Source organism: Tachysurus vachellii, chromosome 5 (genome assembly GCF_030014155.1).
Source record: "Tachysurus vachellii isolate PV-2020 chromosome 5, HZAU_Pvac_v1, whole genome shotgun sequence".
NCBI lineage: Eukaryota > Metazoa > Chordata > Actinopteri > Siluriformes > Bagridae > Tachysurus > Tachysurus vachellii.
This window is the reverse complement of record NC_083464.1, coordinates 1,713,283-1,733,962: the sequence shown is the minus strand read 5'-3', so window position 1 is coordinate 1,733,962 and position 20,680 is coordinate 1,713,283. Positions and strand designations below refer to the sequence as shown.

The 20,680-nt window shown below is 41.5% G+C and overlaps 1 protein-coding gene across 2 annotated transcripts in view; it reads left to right on the top strand.

Annotated features, from left to right (window-relative positions):
- Nucleotides 1-10,267, top strand: part of LOC132845498 (dipeptidyl aminopeptidase-like protein 6) — a 184,562-nt gene extending 174,295 nt beyond the window's left edge. For both annotated transcript variants that reach the window (XM_060869505.1, XM_060869504.1), the window contains exons 23-26: nucleotides 3,565-3,623; nucleotides 3,957-4,029; nucleotides 4,176-4,249; nucleotides 9,314-10,267. In XM_060869505.1, coding sequence (XP_060725488.1) covers nucleotides 3,565-3,623; nucleotides 3,957-4,029; nucleotides 4,176-4,249; nucleotides 9,314-9,463 — 356 coding nt within the window. In that variant the 3' untranslated portion in view covers nucleotides 9,464-10,267. The remainder of the gene's footprint in view (nucleotides 1-3,564; nucleotides 3,624-3,956; nucleotides 4,030-4,175; nucleotides 4,250-9,313) is intronic.
- Nucleotides 10,268-20,680: the final 10,413 nt, after the last annotated feature.

The following is a 20,680-nucleotide window of genomic DNA, read 5'->3' as shown; positions in this document are numbered from 1 at the left end:
AGCACAATGAGGGGAACTGCCCCACGTGTATTTTGGTCACGTCACGTCACGTGTCGTCACGTGTCATCACGTGAAAATAAAAAAATTTGCACAACATGGACATGTGACATATCAAAACACTCAACACAATGAGGGGAACTGCCCCACGTGTATTTTGGTAACGTCACGTGACGTCACGTGTAGCCCCGCCCCCAAAATGAGCGAAATCAAAAATTAGCACAACATGGACATGTGACATATCAAAACACTCAGCACAATGAGGGGAACTGCCCCACGTGTATTTTGGTCACGTCACGTGACGTCACGTGTAGCCCCGCCCCCAAAATAAGCGAAATCAAAAATTAGCACAACATGGACATGTCATATATCAAAACACTCAGCCCAATGAAGGGAAGTGCCTCACGTGTGTTATGGTCACGTCACGTCACGTGTCGTCACGTGTCATCACGTGAAAATAAAAAATTTGCACAACACGGACATGTGACATATCAAAACACTCAGCCCAATGAGGGGAAGTGCCTCACGTGTGTTATGGTCACGTCACGTCACGTGTCGTCACGTGTCATCACGTGAAAATAAAAAATTTGCACAACATGGACATGTGACATATCAAAACACTCAGCACAATGAGGGGAACTGCCTCATGGGTATTCGGATCATGTCACATGCTCATGTCCGCTCGCCTCCAAAAGTATTGGCACCCTAGCGGTCCAGTAGCTTTCACAATCTTTCTGTCCACTTGCCTCCAAAAGTAACACTAACCCTTATGTCCACTCGCCTCCAAAAAGCACCGGCCTTTGCGAATACTTGCACCGTCAAAGCCAACATCAAAGTTTGTCTGGGGATGTGGTAGCTCAGTGGTTAAGGTGTTGGGCTACTGATCGGAAGGTCATGGGTTCGAACCCCAGGTCCACCAAGCTGCCACTGCTGGGCCCCTGAGCAAGGCCCTTAACCCTCAGTTGCTCAGTTGTAAGTCACTCTGGGTAAGGGTGTCTGCTAAATGCCGTAAATGTAAATGTAAATGTCTCGACGAACTTTACAAATCTAGTTATATTTTCTTCTTAGACAAAAATTTATCAAGAGTAACTCGTCCTAGGTCTTTCGAGCCACATGCACCAAATTCAGATATGTCGTAGACCCTGGTCTGAAGTTTGTTGCTATTACTTTTCTAAGCGATCGGAATTCCGGCATTCCCGGTACGGAAGCTCAAAGTGGCCTTTTTTCGTATCCACTTCCATTATAAACTTTGGAGGTTTATAACTCGGCAAGTTTTCGAGCGATTTACACCAAACTCGGACAGGTTCTTTAGGACGTTACTCCGGACGAAGTTTTTGTCTCGGCGTTCCGACGGAACTTTCGGTTTTCCCGTAGTCGACGATGGAACGTCCCATAGACTTGAATGGGGAATTCCTAAAATTCCTCTAAGTTTTCACACACGCAGCGTGCGCAGAGCTCAGGCACGGCTTCTCTCCTGTGTTCTATGCAGTATAATAATAAGTAGAATCCCATAATGACTGCAGTATTGACATGAAATGTCCAAACCCTCAGTAGACACTTTTTGCCAAAAGTATTGGCACCCCACCGGGTATACTGGTGACATCACGTGACGTCACGTGTAGCCCCGCCCCCAGAATAAGTGAAATCGAAAATGAGCACAATATGGACATGTCATATATCAAAACGTGTCCAATATGGACATGTCATATATCAAAACACTCAGCCCAATGAGGGGAAGTGCCTCACGTGTATTTTGATATGTCACCTGTCCATGTGACATATCAAAACACTCAGCACAATGAGGGGAACTGCCTCATGGGTATTCGGATCATGTCACATGCTCATGTCCGCTCGCCTCCAAAAGTATTGGCACCCTAGCGGTCCAGTAGCTTTCACAATCTTTCTGTCCACTTGCCTCCAAAAGTAACACTAACCCTTATGTCCACTCGCCTCCAAAAAGCACCGGCCTTTGCGAATACTTGCACCGTCAAAGCCAACATCAAAGTTTGTCTCGACGAACTTTACAAATCTAGTTATATTTTCTTCTTAGACAAAAATTTATCAAGAGTAACTCGTCCTAGGTCTTTCGAGCCACATGCACCAAATTCAGATATGTCGTAGACCCTGGTCTGAAGTTTGTTGCTATTACTTTTCTAAGCGATCGGAATTCCGGCATTCCCGGTACGGAAGCTCAAAGTGGCCTTTTTTCGTATTCACTTCCATTATAAACTTTGGAGGTTTATAACTCGGCAAGTTTTCGAGCGATTTACACCAAACTCGGACAGGTTCTTTAGGACGTTACTCCGGACGAAGTTTTTGTCTCGGCGTTCCGACGGAACTTTCGGTTTTCCCGTAGTCGACGATGGAACGTCCCATAGACTTGAATGGGGAATTCCTAAAATTCCTCTAAGCTTTCACACACGCAGCGTGCGCAGAGCTCAGGCACGGCTTCTCTCCTGTGTTCTATGCAGTATAATAATAAGTAGAATCCCATAATGACTGCAGTATTGACATGAAATGTCCAAACCCTCAGTAGCCACTTTTTGCCAAAAGTATTGGCACCCCACCGGGTATACTGGTGACATCACGTGACGTCACGTGTAGCCCCGCCCCCAGAATAAGTGAAATCGAAAATGAGCACAATATGGACATGTCATATATCAAAACACTCAGCCCAATGAGGGGAAGTGCCTCACGTGTATTTTGGTCACGTCACGTGACGTCACGTGTATAGCCCCGTCCCCAAAATAAGCGAAATCAAAAATTTGCACAACATGGACATGTGACATATCAAAACACTCAGCACAATAAGGGGAACTGCCCCACGTGTATTTTGGTCACGTCACGTGACGTCACGTGTAGCCCCGCCCCCAAAATAAGCGAAATAAAAAATTTGCACAACACTGACATGTGACATATCAAAACACTCAGCACAATGAGGGGAACTGCCTCATGGGTATTCGGATCACATCACAGGCTCATGTAAGCTTGCCTCCAAAAGTATTGGCACCCTAGCGGTCCAGTAGCTTTCACAATCTTTCTGTCCACTTGCCTCCAAAAGTAACACTGACCCTTATGTCCACTCGCCTCCAAAAAGCACCGGCCTTTGCGAATACTTGCACCGTCAAAGCCAACATCAAAGTTTGTCTCGATGAACTTTATAAATCTAGTTGGAATTGAAGCAGCATGTGTTTCAGCTCACACTGTTCTTTTACTTCTACTTCTATTTATTTTTTATATCGTGCTCCAACAGTTACTCGTGCACAAATTTCACACAAATTTCACACAAGTCACACTTATAATTCACTAGAGTTTTTGATAGAATAGAATCGCACTAGTGTTTTTGTTTATTTGATGCGTTGAAGGATTAGCTATCCAAGTGCTTATCTTCTTCACTTACACAGAAATATTCAAGCTTAATTTTATCCATAAACAATTCTCTTCGGTCCAACGTGTGTTTAATTAAAAGAGCTCATTAATTGTGAGCTCTGAGAACATGGACATGTTATTGGCTCAATATACAGTTATGAACTTTATTAAATAATATAAATCTATTCTGTTTTTCAGCGTCTGCCTTTTCAGAACGGTATCTGGGCGTCTCAAAGACGGACAGACGAGCGTATGAGGTGCGTTATGATTTAGCTTTAGCTATGATTTCAGAATGACCTTCAACATTATTAATGAGACCTCATGTTTGTAGATCAGGAAGACAGGACATGAGAGAGACATGAGAGAGACATGAGAGAGACATGAGAGAGATTTGATTTTTCTATTAGAACAAAGATGAATCGTTTCTCCTTTTGTTCAGGAGAGAATTTGAATGAATGTGAAATCATTGTTGCTTATTTTTTATAAAGGTTGTCAATAATACCAGAGTGCTCTGTGTGTGTGTGTGTGTGTGTGTGTGTGTGTGTGTGTTGTTTATTATTGTTGTATTTATTTCTCGAACCCTACCACAGATGACTAATCTTGCGTATCGAGCCTCTCAGTTTGTTGATAAGAAGTTTTTGATCATACATCCGACTGCAGATGGTGAGAATAATTGTTACTCCATCCTGGTTTTGTCGTTTATCTGCTGTGAACTGATCAAATAAAACCTTTTAAAGTGGCATTTTAATCTTTCCCCCAGCACTGTGACACTCAGCTCCATGGAAATGTTCTCTTCTTTTGTTTTGCAGAAAAAGTTCATTTTCAGCACACGGCCAAATTTATCTCCAGGTTAATCAGCGAGAAGGGAAACTACAGTCTACAGGTAATAAAACACCTGAATCTGGGGCTAACTTTGAGTAACAGTGCACAGGAAGTCTGGGGTGAGAGGATTTTCCTCTTTCTATTTAGCACCTACGTTGGCTTCCTGTCAGATTTCGGCTTATGCTCACCTACAAAGCTTTGAATGGTTTGGCTCCTCACTACCTTACTGAGCTTTTAGCCCCTTCACACCTGTGTGTCCTCTCCGGCCTTCAGAAACTGGTCTTTTAATCATCCCACAGACGTTTAATATCTCTGGGTGAAAGGGCATTTCGTTCTGTAGCTCCAAGACTCTGGAATTCCTGCGTGTTCAGATTAGGCAAGCAGAATTAATGAAGGGCTTTTTACACCTGGTCACTTCATGCGTTTTCTGTGATCCAATATCTATCCGATGGTAAAAAGACCAGGTCTAAATGCCCTCCGAAACGTTTTGGAGACAGATATAAATCCGACGGTACAAACCCCTTCAGGAGGTGGTCTGGGACGTGTTTCAGATGAAACTGGACAGGTGTAAATGAATGTGGTTGTTCAAGCCACATACGTCAGCGCTAAACTCCTCCCAAACAGGAAGTACGTCACTCAGGTGATCTTTCACCCAGGCGTCTCGTCGGGGCTTAAAACGCGCTGCTGCTGCCAGCGAAAATGCAGCAAACAGTAAACGCTGTTTTTTGTAGCATAAACGTCGTAACGAGGTTTTTACGTCTTCGTTTTGATCGCGTTCTGAAAACCGCACACACCAAAGTGTGTTCCGTTTCAATTACCCCGGAAATGAGGTAAAATATATTCACATTTTGGGCGGGAGTAGAAAGATCGGATCGATATCCGATTCCCTGAGATGCATTTATGTGGCCTAATGTAAATGGAACAGTTTTAACAAATCAGATAGATATCGGATCAGAGACAACACATGAAGTGACCGGGTGTAAAAAGGCCCAGAGACAACACATGAAGTGACCGGGGTAAAAAGGCCCAGAGAAAACACATGAAGTGACCAGGGGTAAAAAGGCCCAGAGAAAACACATGAAGTGACCAGGGGTAAAAAGGTGTCTGAAGTTCACCATGGACTCTGTAACATATTTTTGTGTAAATAATGCCTTGGTTCCCTTGTTTCAAGCCATTTTAGTGTGGTATAGAAAGCCTGCAGGAAGACTCAGCTCGATTTGCGCCAGTCCTCATGAATATTCAAATGAGCTATGCTGCTCGGCTCCGATTGGCTAACCGCTAGGATATGAGAGCATGACTATTCATTCACCCAGCGCAATAAGTAGCCTAGGCTAGAGGAACTTTGTTTGCAATCACCTTGAATTGCGGAAGAACGGCTTCTTCACAAGCCCGTTGACGTTCAGCCATCCTTGCTGTATAGGAAACTCACTGAGCTACACGAATTCTGGGGGCGCGGTCTCAAGTGGGAGAGCTCATGAATAGTAATGAGCTCAGTCACTCTGACGTCACACTGAGCAGCTTTTCCAACTGACCTGATTTCTGCCCTTATTTCTTTTAAGTGGCTAGAACTGACCGGGGAGGTAACAGTTCGTGTTCACATTCACGACACAACACAAACACATCTGGACCTAACACATATCAAAAAATACAAGTAAAAAGGTTTTGTGTGGAAGGGCACTTTTAAGTTTATTTCTTTAGGGTAGATTTTACTTGAAATGGACATTTTTTTAACTTATTTGTTTTGATAGTATGTTCTTATTTGGTGTGTTTTTATATCTTACTTATTTTAATGTATTATTTGTATAATTGTATGATTCCTTTTTCTTCTGTGAAGCGCTTTGAGATGCTACTTTTAAAGGCGCTACAGAAAATAAAGTTTATTATTATTATTTATTATTATTTGAAAGGCTGAAGTAAATAATACAACTCAAGGTGGACACATAATCAGGTCCTGTGGTGTTTAATATATAATATTATTAAAACATTAAATTTTACACTCAATCTTCTGTGATTTCCTAAAGTGTTTCTTCATACAGCAGTTTTTCTTTCCAAAAAAAAATTGAGACTAATTTATTCAAATGAGCTCTGTATAATTAAATATGACTCATTTGCATTCTTAATCAAAGGTCTTTTGATGTTTGAATAAAATTATTAATTTCTCTGTGAAGTTCAAGAGAAAGACTTTTCTAGAGTTTATTAAAAAATCATGTCTTTGTTGTTTAACCAAGAAAGTTATATATTAAAAATATATATATTTATAAATATAAATATATAAATAACTGTTTAAAAAGCTTTATATGGTAAGGTTTAGATATCAGGAATAAAAACTGTGCACTGAACCTAAGGAGGAGGAGGAGAAGAAGGGATTTTGTGCAGATGATAGAAACAGCATGAGGAGAATACAGAAGGAGGTGAAGGTTCAAGTCAAAGAGCGTAAAGAGGACTAGAGAAGGAAAAGAGAGAATAAAATACAGAGGGATAAAAGGTGAAAGAGGTGTTGAAGGAAAGCTCAGGTTCTGCTTCACCCTGCAACCTGCAGCCAGTCAGACGTTTGTCATGAGCAGAAGAGCTGAATCACTTCTTCAGTCCGTCTTCTGATAACGTCCACAAGCTGTCTCATCTCACTCGCTTGACTCCAACTCCCCTTTCTCACATTCTACACTAAATCTGTCCATCACACCTGAGCAGATGAGGAGGAAACAACAAAATCTACATGCGGGAAAAGCAGCAGACTTGGATGGGATCAGACCCTTTCTTTATCAGCTGTGTGAAGTCCTACAGTTCACCCAGAGTCTCGCTTTGGAAGACATCCTGTGAGTCCAGGCACCGTAGAAGTAGAAGGATTCCAGAGAGCTGAACGACTACAGACGTGTGTAAGACACACAGCTTGTTTACAGCTCACCTGTGAGGATGAGACACCATAATCTTCTGGCTGCATAGCACTTTATCATCTCTGGAGCACAGCGAGAGTTTGTTCACTTTTAAGAGCGTGAGAGTGAAACTACATCAAAAACACTGACAGACATTTTTCTTAGAGTTTTGATAGTTTTATTTTTACAGTTTAAGACACTTTTAAAGAAGAGCAGAAGCGTTATTCTACTCACGGAGTCTTAAAAGCCATTTTATTGAACTACAGGAGATGATCTACGGTATTTTCTCATGATTCTGATGCTGTTGCTTTACTGCATTTTGCTGTTAAATGATAAACAGCGTTGAGTATCAGAACCCTTTGGATTGAGAATCATTGGCCTGATTTCTCTGTCGATTCGTCATGTATTATTTTTTACATGATTCATCCAAAGAGGTTGTTGTGAAGGACACTGTACCTGGCTGTAAATTGGCTTTATTTTAACTTTTTTAAAGGAATTTCAGTGGGACAGAAATCGTGGAGTCGCCCAAAAGGTCTCAGTCTTACCTTCTTTGTTGAATGTTAAATCACTAATTAGCTAATAAGCTCAGATTTTCCACTAGAAGGTCACGACCGTTTCTGTTTGATACACGGCTATTAACATGCTAATGAGGAGGACCGTGTCGTGTAGGTCATGGTGTAGGTCATGGTGTAGGTCATGGTGTAGGTCATGGTGTAGAAAAACAGTTGTGAGATGACAAGCTGAGATCATTGGATCATTTAATACCTCACAATAACACAATTCATCTCTATGGAGACTCTTTTTAAACACCTGCACAAATGTTTCAGAGAAATCACATGACTTTAATCAAACAGCGTTTGACTCCATTTTACCTGTAAATATTCCAATTAATTTCTTTTATCCTGACTATTTTTGCATCTCGTGCTCGAATCATCTTTTTCCACCAATCATCCGTTAACGTTTAGGAAAAAATGAGAATTTTAATTCTGTTTAGTTCACAGAACACATTCACAGTCCATAAATCATCCGTTCAACAGGAAGTTGCATCCTGTGAATTTTCTGATATTGACTGGTGACTTAAAAATCACTAAAAAGTACAATCCTGTTACCTAAATGATAGACTGAAATATCATTAACATCATTAGCATGGATGCTAGTAAACCAAAGTCTATGTATTTGCTATTTCTATGCTAAAAACTTCAACCATGTTAAATTCGTTTTTGAAGCGGGTTGAAATAGAGAAGTAGACTGAGTCACACTGGGATGCACTTATTCCCAGGGATTTCAGAACAGCGTAACAGATATTGCGTTATCGTGTAGGCGTGGCCTATTTGATAATCTAACCCTAACCCTAACCCTAACCGTAGTTTTTGGTTGTTTATTTGTTTTCTAAAATAAATCTACCTGTATGACTGTTTTGTCCTTCGTAGTATGCTGTTTTTTTTTAAAGACGGCGTTTTCCAAGACCTCCGGAAACACGCCCACTTTACGTCGTGGTAACGAAACCCCTTGTATTTAGTGAATGCCGAGTCACACTACTGTCGCTAGCTCTGAGAGAAAGTATAAACCCACACAGAGACAGTGACTGGATAGCAAAACTCTTCAATGTTTACTGAAACCAACAGGGAGACTTTATACAGAAGAAAAGTATAACATTCTGTCTTGTCTAAAGACAAAAGACTTCAGCAGATCAGACATTTACATTTACAGCATTTAGCAGACGCTCTTATGCAGAGTGACTTACATTTTTATTTCAGTTTATACACCTGAGCAATCGAGGGTTAAGGGCCTTGCTCAGGGGCCCTGCAGTGGCAACTTGGTGGACCTATGATTCGAACCAATGACCTTCCGATCAGTAGTCAAACACCTTAACCACCGAGCTACCACATCCCTCATGGTGGAGCTACCACCGAGCTACCACAACCTACTGTAGACGTGGTGCTTAACACACGTCCTGACGGTTTGTCGAGTTCATTATGAATGCATGTTTATTAGAACAGAACAGTAAGAATGTCCAGGACAAACGAAAGGATATCGCGGTCATAGACGAGGTCATAAACAAATGATATCACACAGTCGGCTCAGGTACATTCACACTATATCGATTCAATTCACTTAGAAAATGAAGTTTATTTTTATTTAGTATTTTAGCATTAGTATGTTAGCATGTTATGTTCTGATGCTAACTTGTAGCTATAAACACTTGATGGTGACATGAGACTTGACATTGTGATTCTTACGCTGTGATTTTTCAGATCTATCCAGATGAAGGTCACTTCCTTCACAGTGAGGCTACGAAGCAGCACCTCGGTCAGTCGCTGATCAATTTTTTTGAAGAGTGTTTCAGGCAACCAGACATCGTCTTTGAGGAAGATCTGGAAGAGGAGAGTGAAGACGAGGGTTAACGCCTTCTTACCCCTACACAACATGCCCCAAGCACAAAGCTAGCTCCTTTTACCAGACAATATGCAACATGTCCATTTGAGTCCTTTATTTGTTTCCCTGTTTTCTCATTTGAATCCAATGTACGGAGATTTTTCCCTTCTGTGGACTGGACGTGTTCTCAGTGTCTACTGCTGCTGCAGCAGCTCTGTTAACTAACTGAAGATGTCCAGGGTCAATAAGGCAGAAAAGGCGGTCTCCAATCTGTCCATCACTTTGATTGACAGGTTGCTCTGGTTAACTGACTGCTGGCAGCAGTAGCCATCCACAAACCTTCCTGCTGGAACCTTCTGACGTTAAGCAGGATTTTTTTTAGCACAAAACGTGTAGACCGAGCCTGAAGACTCTTGAATGTTCCGATGTGTAGATATTCACTGACGGTTGAGATGATGATGGAGTTTGTGATTGTAATTTGTTTGCTTGTGTCTGTTACTCTTATGTAAAATATCGAATGAACAAAACGTCAACTCGGGTATTAATTCAAACATTTTTTGAAGTGTTCAAATTTCCTTCCTGTTCATGACCTTAGAGCCTGGAGTGTGTATTTAAGTGATGTGGAATATTCTGTTATTTTCCAACAAATGGTGAACAGATGAATAAGATGTCATTATTCATCAAAGTTGCACTTTTTTTATTTATTTATATATATTATTTTTTTTGTGATCATAGTGACCCAGCAATTCTATCTTGGATTCTTTCCTTCTTTCAGTGTTCATCTGCTAGTTGTTGCAGACTACGTGCTTTTCCTACAACAGCAGTTTATAAAGCGTTGCATTCTCTGTCTAAATATATATATGTGTATATATGTTGAAAATAAAGTTATCATCTTTTGAGAAATAAGCTCGTAAGCTGTAGTATTATAGAAAAAAACATTCTGAGAATTTTAGTTAATGGATAAAGATGCAGTTGTTTACCATTTGCACGATATATTTCTCTGTTTGTTTTCTGTTGCACTTATCCTGCACAGGGTCACAGGAAACCTGGGGCCTGTCCCATGGAGCTCGGGGTACATCAGAGGACATCCCATCCCAGGACACACTCACACACACTTACACACCATTTCACACAATATGGCTAGTTTAGAACTTCAAACAGTCTGCAACAACAATATCACAAGGCTCTGGTAGGAACATAGTGAACCTGGCGGAAACTCCTGAAGCACATGGAGAACATTTAAACAACATAAATCAAAGCCCCGGCTGTGGAAGTGTGAGGCAAACATGCTGCTTACTGAGTGAATGTGGAACACTGAACAGTACATTGACATACTGACTTTTTATATTACACTGCAAAGGCTCTGAAACCATGTTAATATATCACAGTATACATGTACTACAATAATGCTAGCAGTAACTATATCACGTCTATCATTTATGTTGAAAACCTCAAACACACCACCTACAATCAGCTGTTTCTCTGTATAACAGAACATCTCCAAGGTCCATAGAAACTGTCCTGTCAGTAAATCAGCCAAACTTTCTTCAGTCCTCATTCTTCTTGAGCTTCAGCAGCATTTGACAAGGTCAACCACAAGACTCGCTCGTCTGTCCTTATGAGGATTCGTGACACAGCATGGCAGCATCTCTCATTCCAGGTGATATGGAAGGGATTTACATCCACACTTTACTGGTGTCTCACAAGGCTTCTCCTTAGCTGTCACATTACTAATCTCACAGACCTGCACTGGTTTCTTCTATACAACATTAAAAGGATTTGTTCATTTCTATCCACAAAGGTCACTCAGGTGCTTCTTCAGTCTGTTGTGATTTCGAGACTGGTCTACTGCCCCTCAATCCTGCTAGTTTTTCCTCAGAGAGCCACTCCATCTCTGCAACTGATCCATAATAAACTTGCATGACTTGTTTTCAACCCTCAAAAGTTCTCCCACACCGCTCATTTATTTTGCTTCTTTCTCTTACTTCCTGTAGACGCTGCATAAGATTTTATGCTTGCCTATAAAAGGTACTACACCCACCTACATTAAAGCACTTGTGACATCCCACAATGCACCGAGCTCTCTCCAATACTCCGGCATTACTCGACAGCTCCTACTATCTCTCAGGCTACAAAAAAGGAAGCATCAGGGCTTTTTTTGTTCTGGCAGCTAATAGGTTACTAATAGAAGGAACTTTTATTACAACTAAAGACCTACCTCGTCATGAAGCACTTTAAATTAGCAGGTAAATGTTGTGATTTTTTTAAACTCATTGTACTCTAAGTCCATTACCCAGTGATCCAGTATCTGGAGGTATTTATTTATTAAACACTTCTTAAAGTTACTTTACATAATGACAAATATCACAAATGTAAAGTGTAAATGTAAAATGCACCATCAACATTCCTATCTGTGGTAATCAAACTTAGGGGAGTCTTTGGACTCTGCAACGATCTCGCTGATAGTTTGACAGATAAGTCTCTACAAGCTACTCTAGCCTTTTTGGCACAAGAATATTAATGAAGTGATTGAAGTAATTGAAATGATTGCTGGATGAGTGAGATGGGCAGCCATTTACTGTATGCTGCGGTGCCCGCGGAGCAGTTGGGGGCGTTCGGTGCCTTGCTCAAGGGCACCTCAGTCGTGGCCGACCCGAGACTCGAACCCACAACCTTAGGATTAGGAGTCAAACATTAGGCCACAACTTCCCCCAGTTATCTACTAAAGAACCTTTCTAACTTTATGAACTCCCCTTCAGGAGTCAGGTCTAATTTAGCCCAGTCCAACATATTTACCATTTTAATTGGTGTATTTGTGTCTGAAGTCTGCACGGGTTTCCATTGGGTTCTCTTGTTTCTTCTTACCTGACAAAACTTGCCAATCAGCCTAAACTGGCTATGCTAAATTTCTCTGTAGTTTAAATGAGTGTTTAAATGTGCACTGTTCCTTCCAGGGGTGTTTCCTTCTTTCATGATGTAAGGCTGGTCATGCTGGTAAATATATGAACCATTTACAAGGTTATGAAGCAGTTTGTTTCTTTACTAAGGAAACAATTCTGATTATTCTGATAATTCTGAGAGAAACTCAATTTGAGCATAATGCTATTAGTAAAGCTCAAGCATTTATTGAAATGTGTAGTTGAGTTTATGGTCTATACTAGAGGTCTTCTCGGGTCTAAAGAAATGTACCCGACTCAAAGTGATCCAAATCACTTTTTACCCAAACCCGACGTGCATAATTTATTTTTTTTTAAAGAAAGACCTGACCCGAGACAAACCCGAAAAAATTACACCCGATTCCGACCCGACCGTTTTTTTAACCCGACTGGACCCGAATGTCCAGGTCTGTTTCAACGAAAATTAGCTTACCGCCAGCCACACGATGTTGTAAGCGGTCTTGGCAAACAGAGGAGAGGTTGGAAAAGGACTCCAATCGATGCACACACACGAGATACAGTAGTTCAGGTCTTCTCGGGTCCGTTCGGCAAAAACGCCGCTAACCATGGCCTTGAATTGGTGTGAAGGATGTTCTGATCTGGTCTTCAGTCCGTGTGTCAAATGTCTGGGTCAAACCCACTCTAGAACTATTGAAATATAAACAGTAAATAATCTTGTGGTACAGGGATTAGAAGGTCACCAGTTTAAATTGCAGGAAAACGTATTTCTTCGGTTGTTGATTTGGCTGTGACATAAAGAGACTACGAGCAGAATCCAAGACCTTTCGGATGCTGAACCCATAGGCAAAACATTTTCCTGGTCCTGTTTATCTTCCCCTGACACATGCCATTCACTCAAAGAGCTGCTCGGAGCAGCGAGTGAAGAGAGCTGAGGGCACATTCATGAGTGTTTGTGGTCAAGGCTGCTTTTAATGTTAAATGTCAGTGCAGAAGGAAAGGCAGAGGTTGAGTTGAAGTAAACAGAGGTCTACATAACAGCAGGGTGAGCTCAGCTGCTGAATTTATGTCCTGTAGCTCTGTATCCAACTGCTAATGCCCTCCACATCCACAGACATAAATACAGGATATACAGCCTATATATTTTTCTCCCTAATTCTCAACAAATCGTCACACATATCCAATGTCATGGCTTCTGAACAGCTAGGCTTAAAATCTTGACCCGAGGTAGTTCGGATAAGCGGTAGAAGAAGAGAGAGAGAGAGAGTATTATAAATGATTTCTGAGTGTAGAGACATTCAATGAAATCTAGCCTGAAATGATCTTCTACCTATCTTCTGAATCTTAAGGTTTTGATATAAGATATAACAAAAAGTGTATAAGACGAGTCTCCTCGAGTCACTTTACAACTACATTTAAGCTTGTTAGCATATTAGCCTTAAAATCTGTAACTAGTGATGTAACTGGTGAGTGATGTTTTTTTATCTGATTTGCTGAATTCTGGGTACAGGGGGACTAAAGGAACGGAGAGGTCCTGCTTTATAAACATGCAGTGTGACTGTGAGGGAAATGGAAAAAAGTCACTGTTGTGTGAAAAGATCATTTGCCTACAGATTAGGTGTCTTCCAGTCAGGAGGAAGTGTAGCACATTATTACTCTCCAGAGAAAAGGACTGTCCTCATCAGAAAGCAGCTCCACACTGAGGTGACTGTGTTTGACCAGAATTAAAAGCAACCTGTGTTTTTCTCTCAAAAGTCAGTCACATAATTCAGTCAAACATCACAGAACAGATTGTTACCCTGGTGAAAGTGTTGATCCACATGTGTAAGCTAAATGCTTGTTTTGTAGATAGCTGACGTTTATCTTTTATTGTTGTTGTTACGTTATTGTTATTGTCAGATCACAACTAACAGCTAAAATTAACTAGCTTGAGTTAGCAGTAGGGGGGCACGGTGGCTTAGTGGTTAGCACGTTCGCCTCACACCTCCAGGGTCGGGGTTCGATTCCCACCTCCACCTTGTGTGTGTGGAGTTTGCATGTTCTCCCCGTGCCTCGGGGGTTTCCCCCGTTTACTCCGGTTTCCTCCCCCGGTCCAAAGACATGCATGGTAGGTTGATTGGCATCTCTGGAAAAATTGTCGTGTGTGTGTGTGTGTGTGTGTGTGTGTGTGTGTGTGTGTGTGTGCCCTGTGATGGGTTGGCACTCCGTCCAGGGTGTATCCTGCCTTGATGCCCGATGACGCCTGAGATAGGCACAGGCTCCCCGTGACCCGAGGTAGTTCGGATAAGCCGTAGAAGATGAGTTAGCAGCAGTAGTAGTAGCCTTTATTGTCACTGGTCTGCACCAGCGAAATTAGCCATCAACCTGTCCATACATACAATATGACAAGGGGGGGACAGGACAGGAAGACATGGGATTGAAGAAGAAATACAGCATAACATGAGGGAAGGGAGGAGAAAAGAACAACCCCCAGATTATGCTCCAGTGGGGAGTACAGTGTGGGAACAGGAAAAAACACCTACAGTGTTTTGTTCTTTGTTCCTGTTTTTTTCTCCATCATGCTTCTGTCCTGTTGATGTTGCTCTATAGAGTTCAGCTGTTTTATGTAACTTTCTGATTAGTTTGTCTGTATAAACCCTGCTGTATCTCAGGAGCCTTGTATGGTTGTGTAGAGATCCGTTCATTGGACCTCCTGGTTTTGACCTTTATGTCGTTAGATTATACATTTTTACATGTACATACTGCTCGCTGTAGACGCTGATTGTGAATCGCTCAAACAATCTACATCATAGATAGATAGATAGATAGATAGATAGATAGATAGATAGATAGATAGATAGATAGATAGATAGATAAGCTACACTTGCACACAGTTTTTGAAGGAACTCAGCTGGTAGGTTGTTCCAAACATCTTGGAGAACTAACCACAGATCTTCTGTAGATGTCGGCTTTCTCACATCCTTCTGTCTCTTCATTTAATCCCAGAAACACTCTGGGATGATGTTGAGATCAGGGCTCTGTGGGGGCCGTGCCATTACTTCCAGTACTTTATGCTGAAGATAGTTCTTAATGACTTTGGCTGTATGTTTGGGGTCGTTGTCCTGCTGAAGAATAAATTTGGGGCCAATTATACGCCTCCCTGATGGTACTGCATGATGGATAAGTCTCTGCCTGTATTTCCCAGCATTGAGAACACCATTAATCCTGACCAAATCTCAAACTCCATTTGCAGAAATGCAGCCCCAAATGTTCAAGGAACCTCCACCATGCTTCACTGTTGCCTACAGACACTCGTTATTGTATCGCTCTCCAGCCCTTCGACAAACAAACTGCCTTCTGTTACAGCCAAATATTTCAAACTTTGACTCATCAGTCCAGAGCACCTGCTGACATTTTTCTGCAGCCCAGTTCCTATGTTTTCGTGCATACTTGAGTCGCTTGACCTTGGTCCCATGTCTGAGGTATGGTTTTTTGGCTGAAACTCTTCCATGAAGACCACTTCTGGACAGACTTCTCTGGACAGTAGATGAGTGTACCTGGGTCACACTGGTTTCTGCCAGTTCTGAGCTGATGGTACTGCTGGACATCTTCCGATTTCGAATGGTAATAAGCTTGATGTGTCTTTCATCTGCTGCACTAAGTTTCCTTGGCCGAGCGCTGAGTCTATGAACCTCAACGTTGCCCGTTTCTTTGTGCTTCTTCAAAAGAGCTTGAACAGCACATCTTGAAACCCCAGTCTGCTTTGAAATCTTTGTCTGGGAGAGACCTTGTTGATGCAGTATGACTACCTTGTGTCTTGTTGCTGTGCTCAGTCTTGCCATGACATGAAACTGTCTTTCACAACTTCACCTTGGTAGCAGAGTTTGGCTGTTCCTCACCCAGGAACCTTCTTCAACCTACAGTACGTGTGACCTTGATGACCTCATTGGTTGATCATACACCTGACAATAATCCTACAAAATCCCTGCCTTTTGTGCAAGTGTACCTATAAGAATTGATGCTGATTTGAAGGCAAAAGGTAGTAACACCGAATATTAATTTGATTTAGATTTTTCTTTTGTTTGCTCACTTTGCATTTTGTAAATTGACAGAAATAAACACTCATTATTTATATTTCTGAAAGCGTTCTTTGTTTACAGCATTTTTTCACACCTGCCTCAAACCTTTGCACAGTACTGTATATGTACAACAATAAATAAAGCTCCGTCAGGTGTCATGTGCAGAAGAATATGTGAATATGTGATGGTTGTATCAACAGCACAATATGTGTAAAATATATCATTATTCATGATGTGCAAATGCGGTGGCTTAGTGGTTAGCACGTTCGCCTCACACCTCCAGGGTTGGGGGGTCGATTCCCACCTCCACCTTGTGTGTGTGGAGTTTGCATGTTCTCCCCGTGCCTCGGGGGTTTCCTCCGGGTACTCCGGTTTCCTCCCCCGGTCCAAAGACATGCATGGTAGGTTGATTGGCATCTCTGGAAAATTGTCCCTAGTGTGTGAGTGCGTGAGTGAATGAGAGTGTGTGTGTGTGTGTGCCCTGTGATGGGTTGGTGCTCCGTCCAGGGTGTATCCTGCCTTGATGCCCGATGACGCCTGAGATAGGCACAGGCTCCCCGTGACCTGAGGTAGTTCAGATAAGTGGTAGAAAATGAGTGAGTGAGTGAATGTATATAACATTACCTACAAAAAAGATATCAAACTGATCAATGAAAATATTTTCTTATTATTATTACTTCTGTGTTGATGTCTTTAAAAAGCACCGATATAATTTGTCTCCTGAACACATCTCAAGCTCTATTTTTGGTTGTAATTCATGCTGGTGATCATTAGTCCGGTGTGAAAGACAGGACGAAAGAAAATGTGGCTTTGTTTGATTTGCAAATATTAAAAGGCCATTAGTCTGGAGTGGAAATATTTAATTACATGATGTGCCATTAATGGAACAGTGAGATTTTTGGCCTGTTGGAGCTCAGTCATGTGTGAGGAGCCTGTTTAAACACTATCTACAGAATGGAAATACTAATGCCTGTCACCACAGCAGGGGCTTTATTGGAGATTGCTTTCAAAAAATCTGCTACATAAATGCTTAGAATGCAGCATGCAGTGAAGAGAGGGATGAGTAACCATTAGGAAGTCAGTAATGAGGCAGAAATCAGTATTTTATTAATATGAACAAAACTGTTTTTTGTTTTTTAAATCAAACTCCATTGTTCATATAGTCAATCATTTCAGCTGATTATTTGCCCAATAAACTGGATATCACTGATATTTACAAGCTGTTTCTGTGATGCTTGGTAGTAAAAACTTAAAAACAGAGTTTCTAATAAATAACCTTGCAATAAAAATGAACCGTAGAGTAGATAGTCCACCCTAAACACAAGCCGTTCAGCCTCCTTCCATCCAGGAAGAGATACAGGACCATCTGAACCAGATCTAGCAGACACATGGACTGAATATGATGACTCACTGATCCTTCGGTGTCTGTAATCACATTGCAGTTCTGCCCGACTCTGTACTCTCTGTCACATTATAATTATATATAACTGTAAATCCGTTACTTACCCCAGTTTACCCCATATATGTAGATTATCTGTATATAAAGTACACTGTATATTTCTTGCACCTACAATAAACATAATGCTCACATTTGCACATCATTCATTCATTCATCTTCTACCGCTTATCCGAACTACCTCGGGTCACGGGGAGCCTGTGCCTATCTCAGGCGTCATCGGGCATCAAGGCAGGATACACCCTGGACGGAGTGCCAACGCATCACAGGGCACACACACACACACACTCTCATTCACTCACGCACTCACACACTAGGGACAATTTTCCAGAGATGCCAATCAACCTACCATGCATGTCTTTGGACCGGGGGAGGAAACCGGAGTACCCGGAGGAAACCCCCAAGGCACGGGGAGAACATGCAAACTCCACACACACAAGGTGGAGGCGGGAATCGAACCCCCAACCCTGGAGGTGTGAGGCGAACGTGCTAACGTGCCCCCCCGGAAGAAGAAACTGTCACAGAATATTTGTGTTCAGCAAATGTTCATCAAAACAGAACAGAAGGAATTTCCTGGTCAAAACAAAGGATATCACAATCATAAGATGAGGTATAAACAAATAGTATCACACAGTCAGCCCAGGACAGAGCGGGCCATGATAGAGTCAGAATATATCAGTGCCCTAACAGACCTGAGCACACTCATAAGGAGCATCAAACACAGTCTCAATGCCCACTGGGTCATCCATCAGCCCCAGCCTCAAAACAACAGTCAGTCATTCACCCAGGCCTGCAGGCCCGAGGTCAGAGGTGATCCTGTCCGGGGGGACCTACTTTATGGTGTGGAACGTAACAACACAAAAAGACGAATGGAATTGAAACATGGATTATGTATTTTGAACATCGGATAAATTGAGAGTGTGTTACATAAAGCTGGTGAGCCTCTTCTTAATATTATTAACTCCTCACTATCTTTAGGTTACGTCCCTAAATCCTTCAAGTTGGCAGTTATTAAGCCCCTCATTAAGAAACAGAATTTAGATCCTAATGAACTATCAAATTACAGACCTATTTCACACCTTCTGTTTATGTCTAAAATACTTGAAAAGGTTGTGTCTGTTCAACTGAGCTCCTTCTTACAGGAGAACAATATCTTTGAAGAGTTTCAGTCAGGTTTCAGGCCCCACTATAGCACAGAAACTGCACTTGTGAAAGTTACAAATGACTTGTTCTTAGCTTCGGACAAAGACTGTATGTCACTATTAGTTCTACTAGACCTTAGTGCTGCATTCGACACTATAGATCACAACATTCTCCTAGAAGGCTTACAAAATTACACAGGTATTCATGGACAGGCTTTAAGTTGGTTTAGATCCTACCTGTCTGATCGATACCATTTTGTAGAATTAAATGGTGAATCCTCCAGTTTATTACCAGTTAATTATGGTGTCCCTCAAGGATCAGTTCTAGGACCTCTGCTTTTCTCGATATACATGCTTCCATTAGGGAACATTATTAGAAGACATGGATTAGTTTCCACTGTTATGCTGACGACACACAGTTATATATCTCATCAAAACCAGATGAAATAACTAAATTGTCCAAATTAACTCAGTGCCTTAGAGAGATAAAAGACTGGATGAGCTGTAACTTTCTGTTGTTAAACTCTGATAAGACAGAAATACTAATTATAGGTCCAAAAACCAGTACACAGAAACTCTCACAATTTAACTTCCATTTAGAGGGATGTACTGTTACTAGTAGCTCGACAGTGAAAGCCTGGTGTTTATTAGACAGTAACTTGTCTTTAAAATCATATCACCATATTACAAACACAGCCTTCTTCACCTTAGAAATATTGCCAAGCTGAGAAACATCCTGTCTGTATCTGATGCTGAGAAGCTAGTTCATGCTTTCATGACCTCTAGACTGGACTATTGTAATGCATTACTAGGTGGTTGTCCTGCATCTTTAATAAATAGGCTGCAGTTAGTCCAAAATGCAGCTGTCAGAGTTCTCACTAGGACAAGAAAGTATGACCATATAACCCCAATTTTATCATCTCTACACTGGCTACCTGTTAAGTTTAGAATTGATTACAAACTGCTGCTACTTACGTACAAGGCTCTTAATGGTTTAGCTCCCATGTATCTAACTAGTCTTCTAACACATTACAATCCTTCACGCTCTCTGAGATCACAAAACTCAGGACTTCTGGTAGTTCCCAGAATATCTAAGTCTACTAAAGGTGGTAGAGCGTTTTCTTATTTAGCTCCCAAACTCTGGAATAGTCTTCCTGATAGTGTTCGGGGCTCAGACACACTTTCCCAGTTTAAATGTAGATTAAAACTCATCTCTTTAGTCAGGCGTACACATAATACATCCCATAATATTGTGCTCTAATACATCTGATTTCGTGCTCAATCAGGGGTGTAGATTATGCGGGGGACGTGGGGGACATGTCCCCCGCACTTTTTATAAAAAGTAAATTCGTCCCCCTCACTTTTTTAGTGGAGAGTTGTGTTCACCACATGTTGAGGTTTTAATGGAGCAATGTATATAAATGCAGAGTGATTTAAAATTCAAAGAGACAAGAAAGTTTAAGATCGTCTATACATGACGTTCACGGCAATCAGTCACTCACTTGTCACGTCATCATCACGCGCCCCCAGTACTGTAGCTCGAGTCGCACCCGCGGTCCAGCGTTCGGTTACGATGAGCTCAAAGGGGCAAAAAACGCTTCACTCCTTTTTTATAAAAATGTCAAGCAGTGTAAGTTGGCACATGGTATCAGAATTGTGTTGCACAATGTTTAGTAACTCTGCCTGTTGCTCTTGT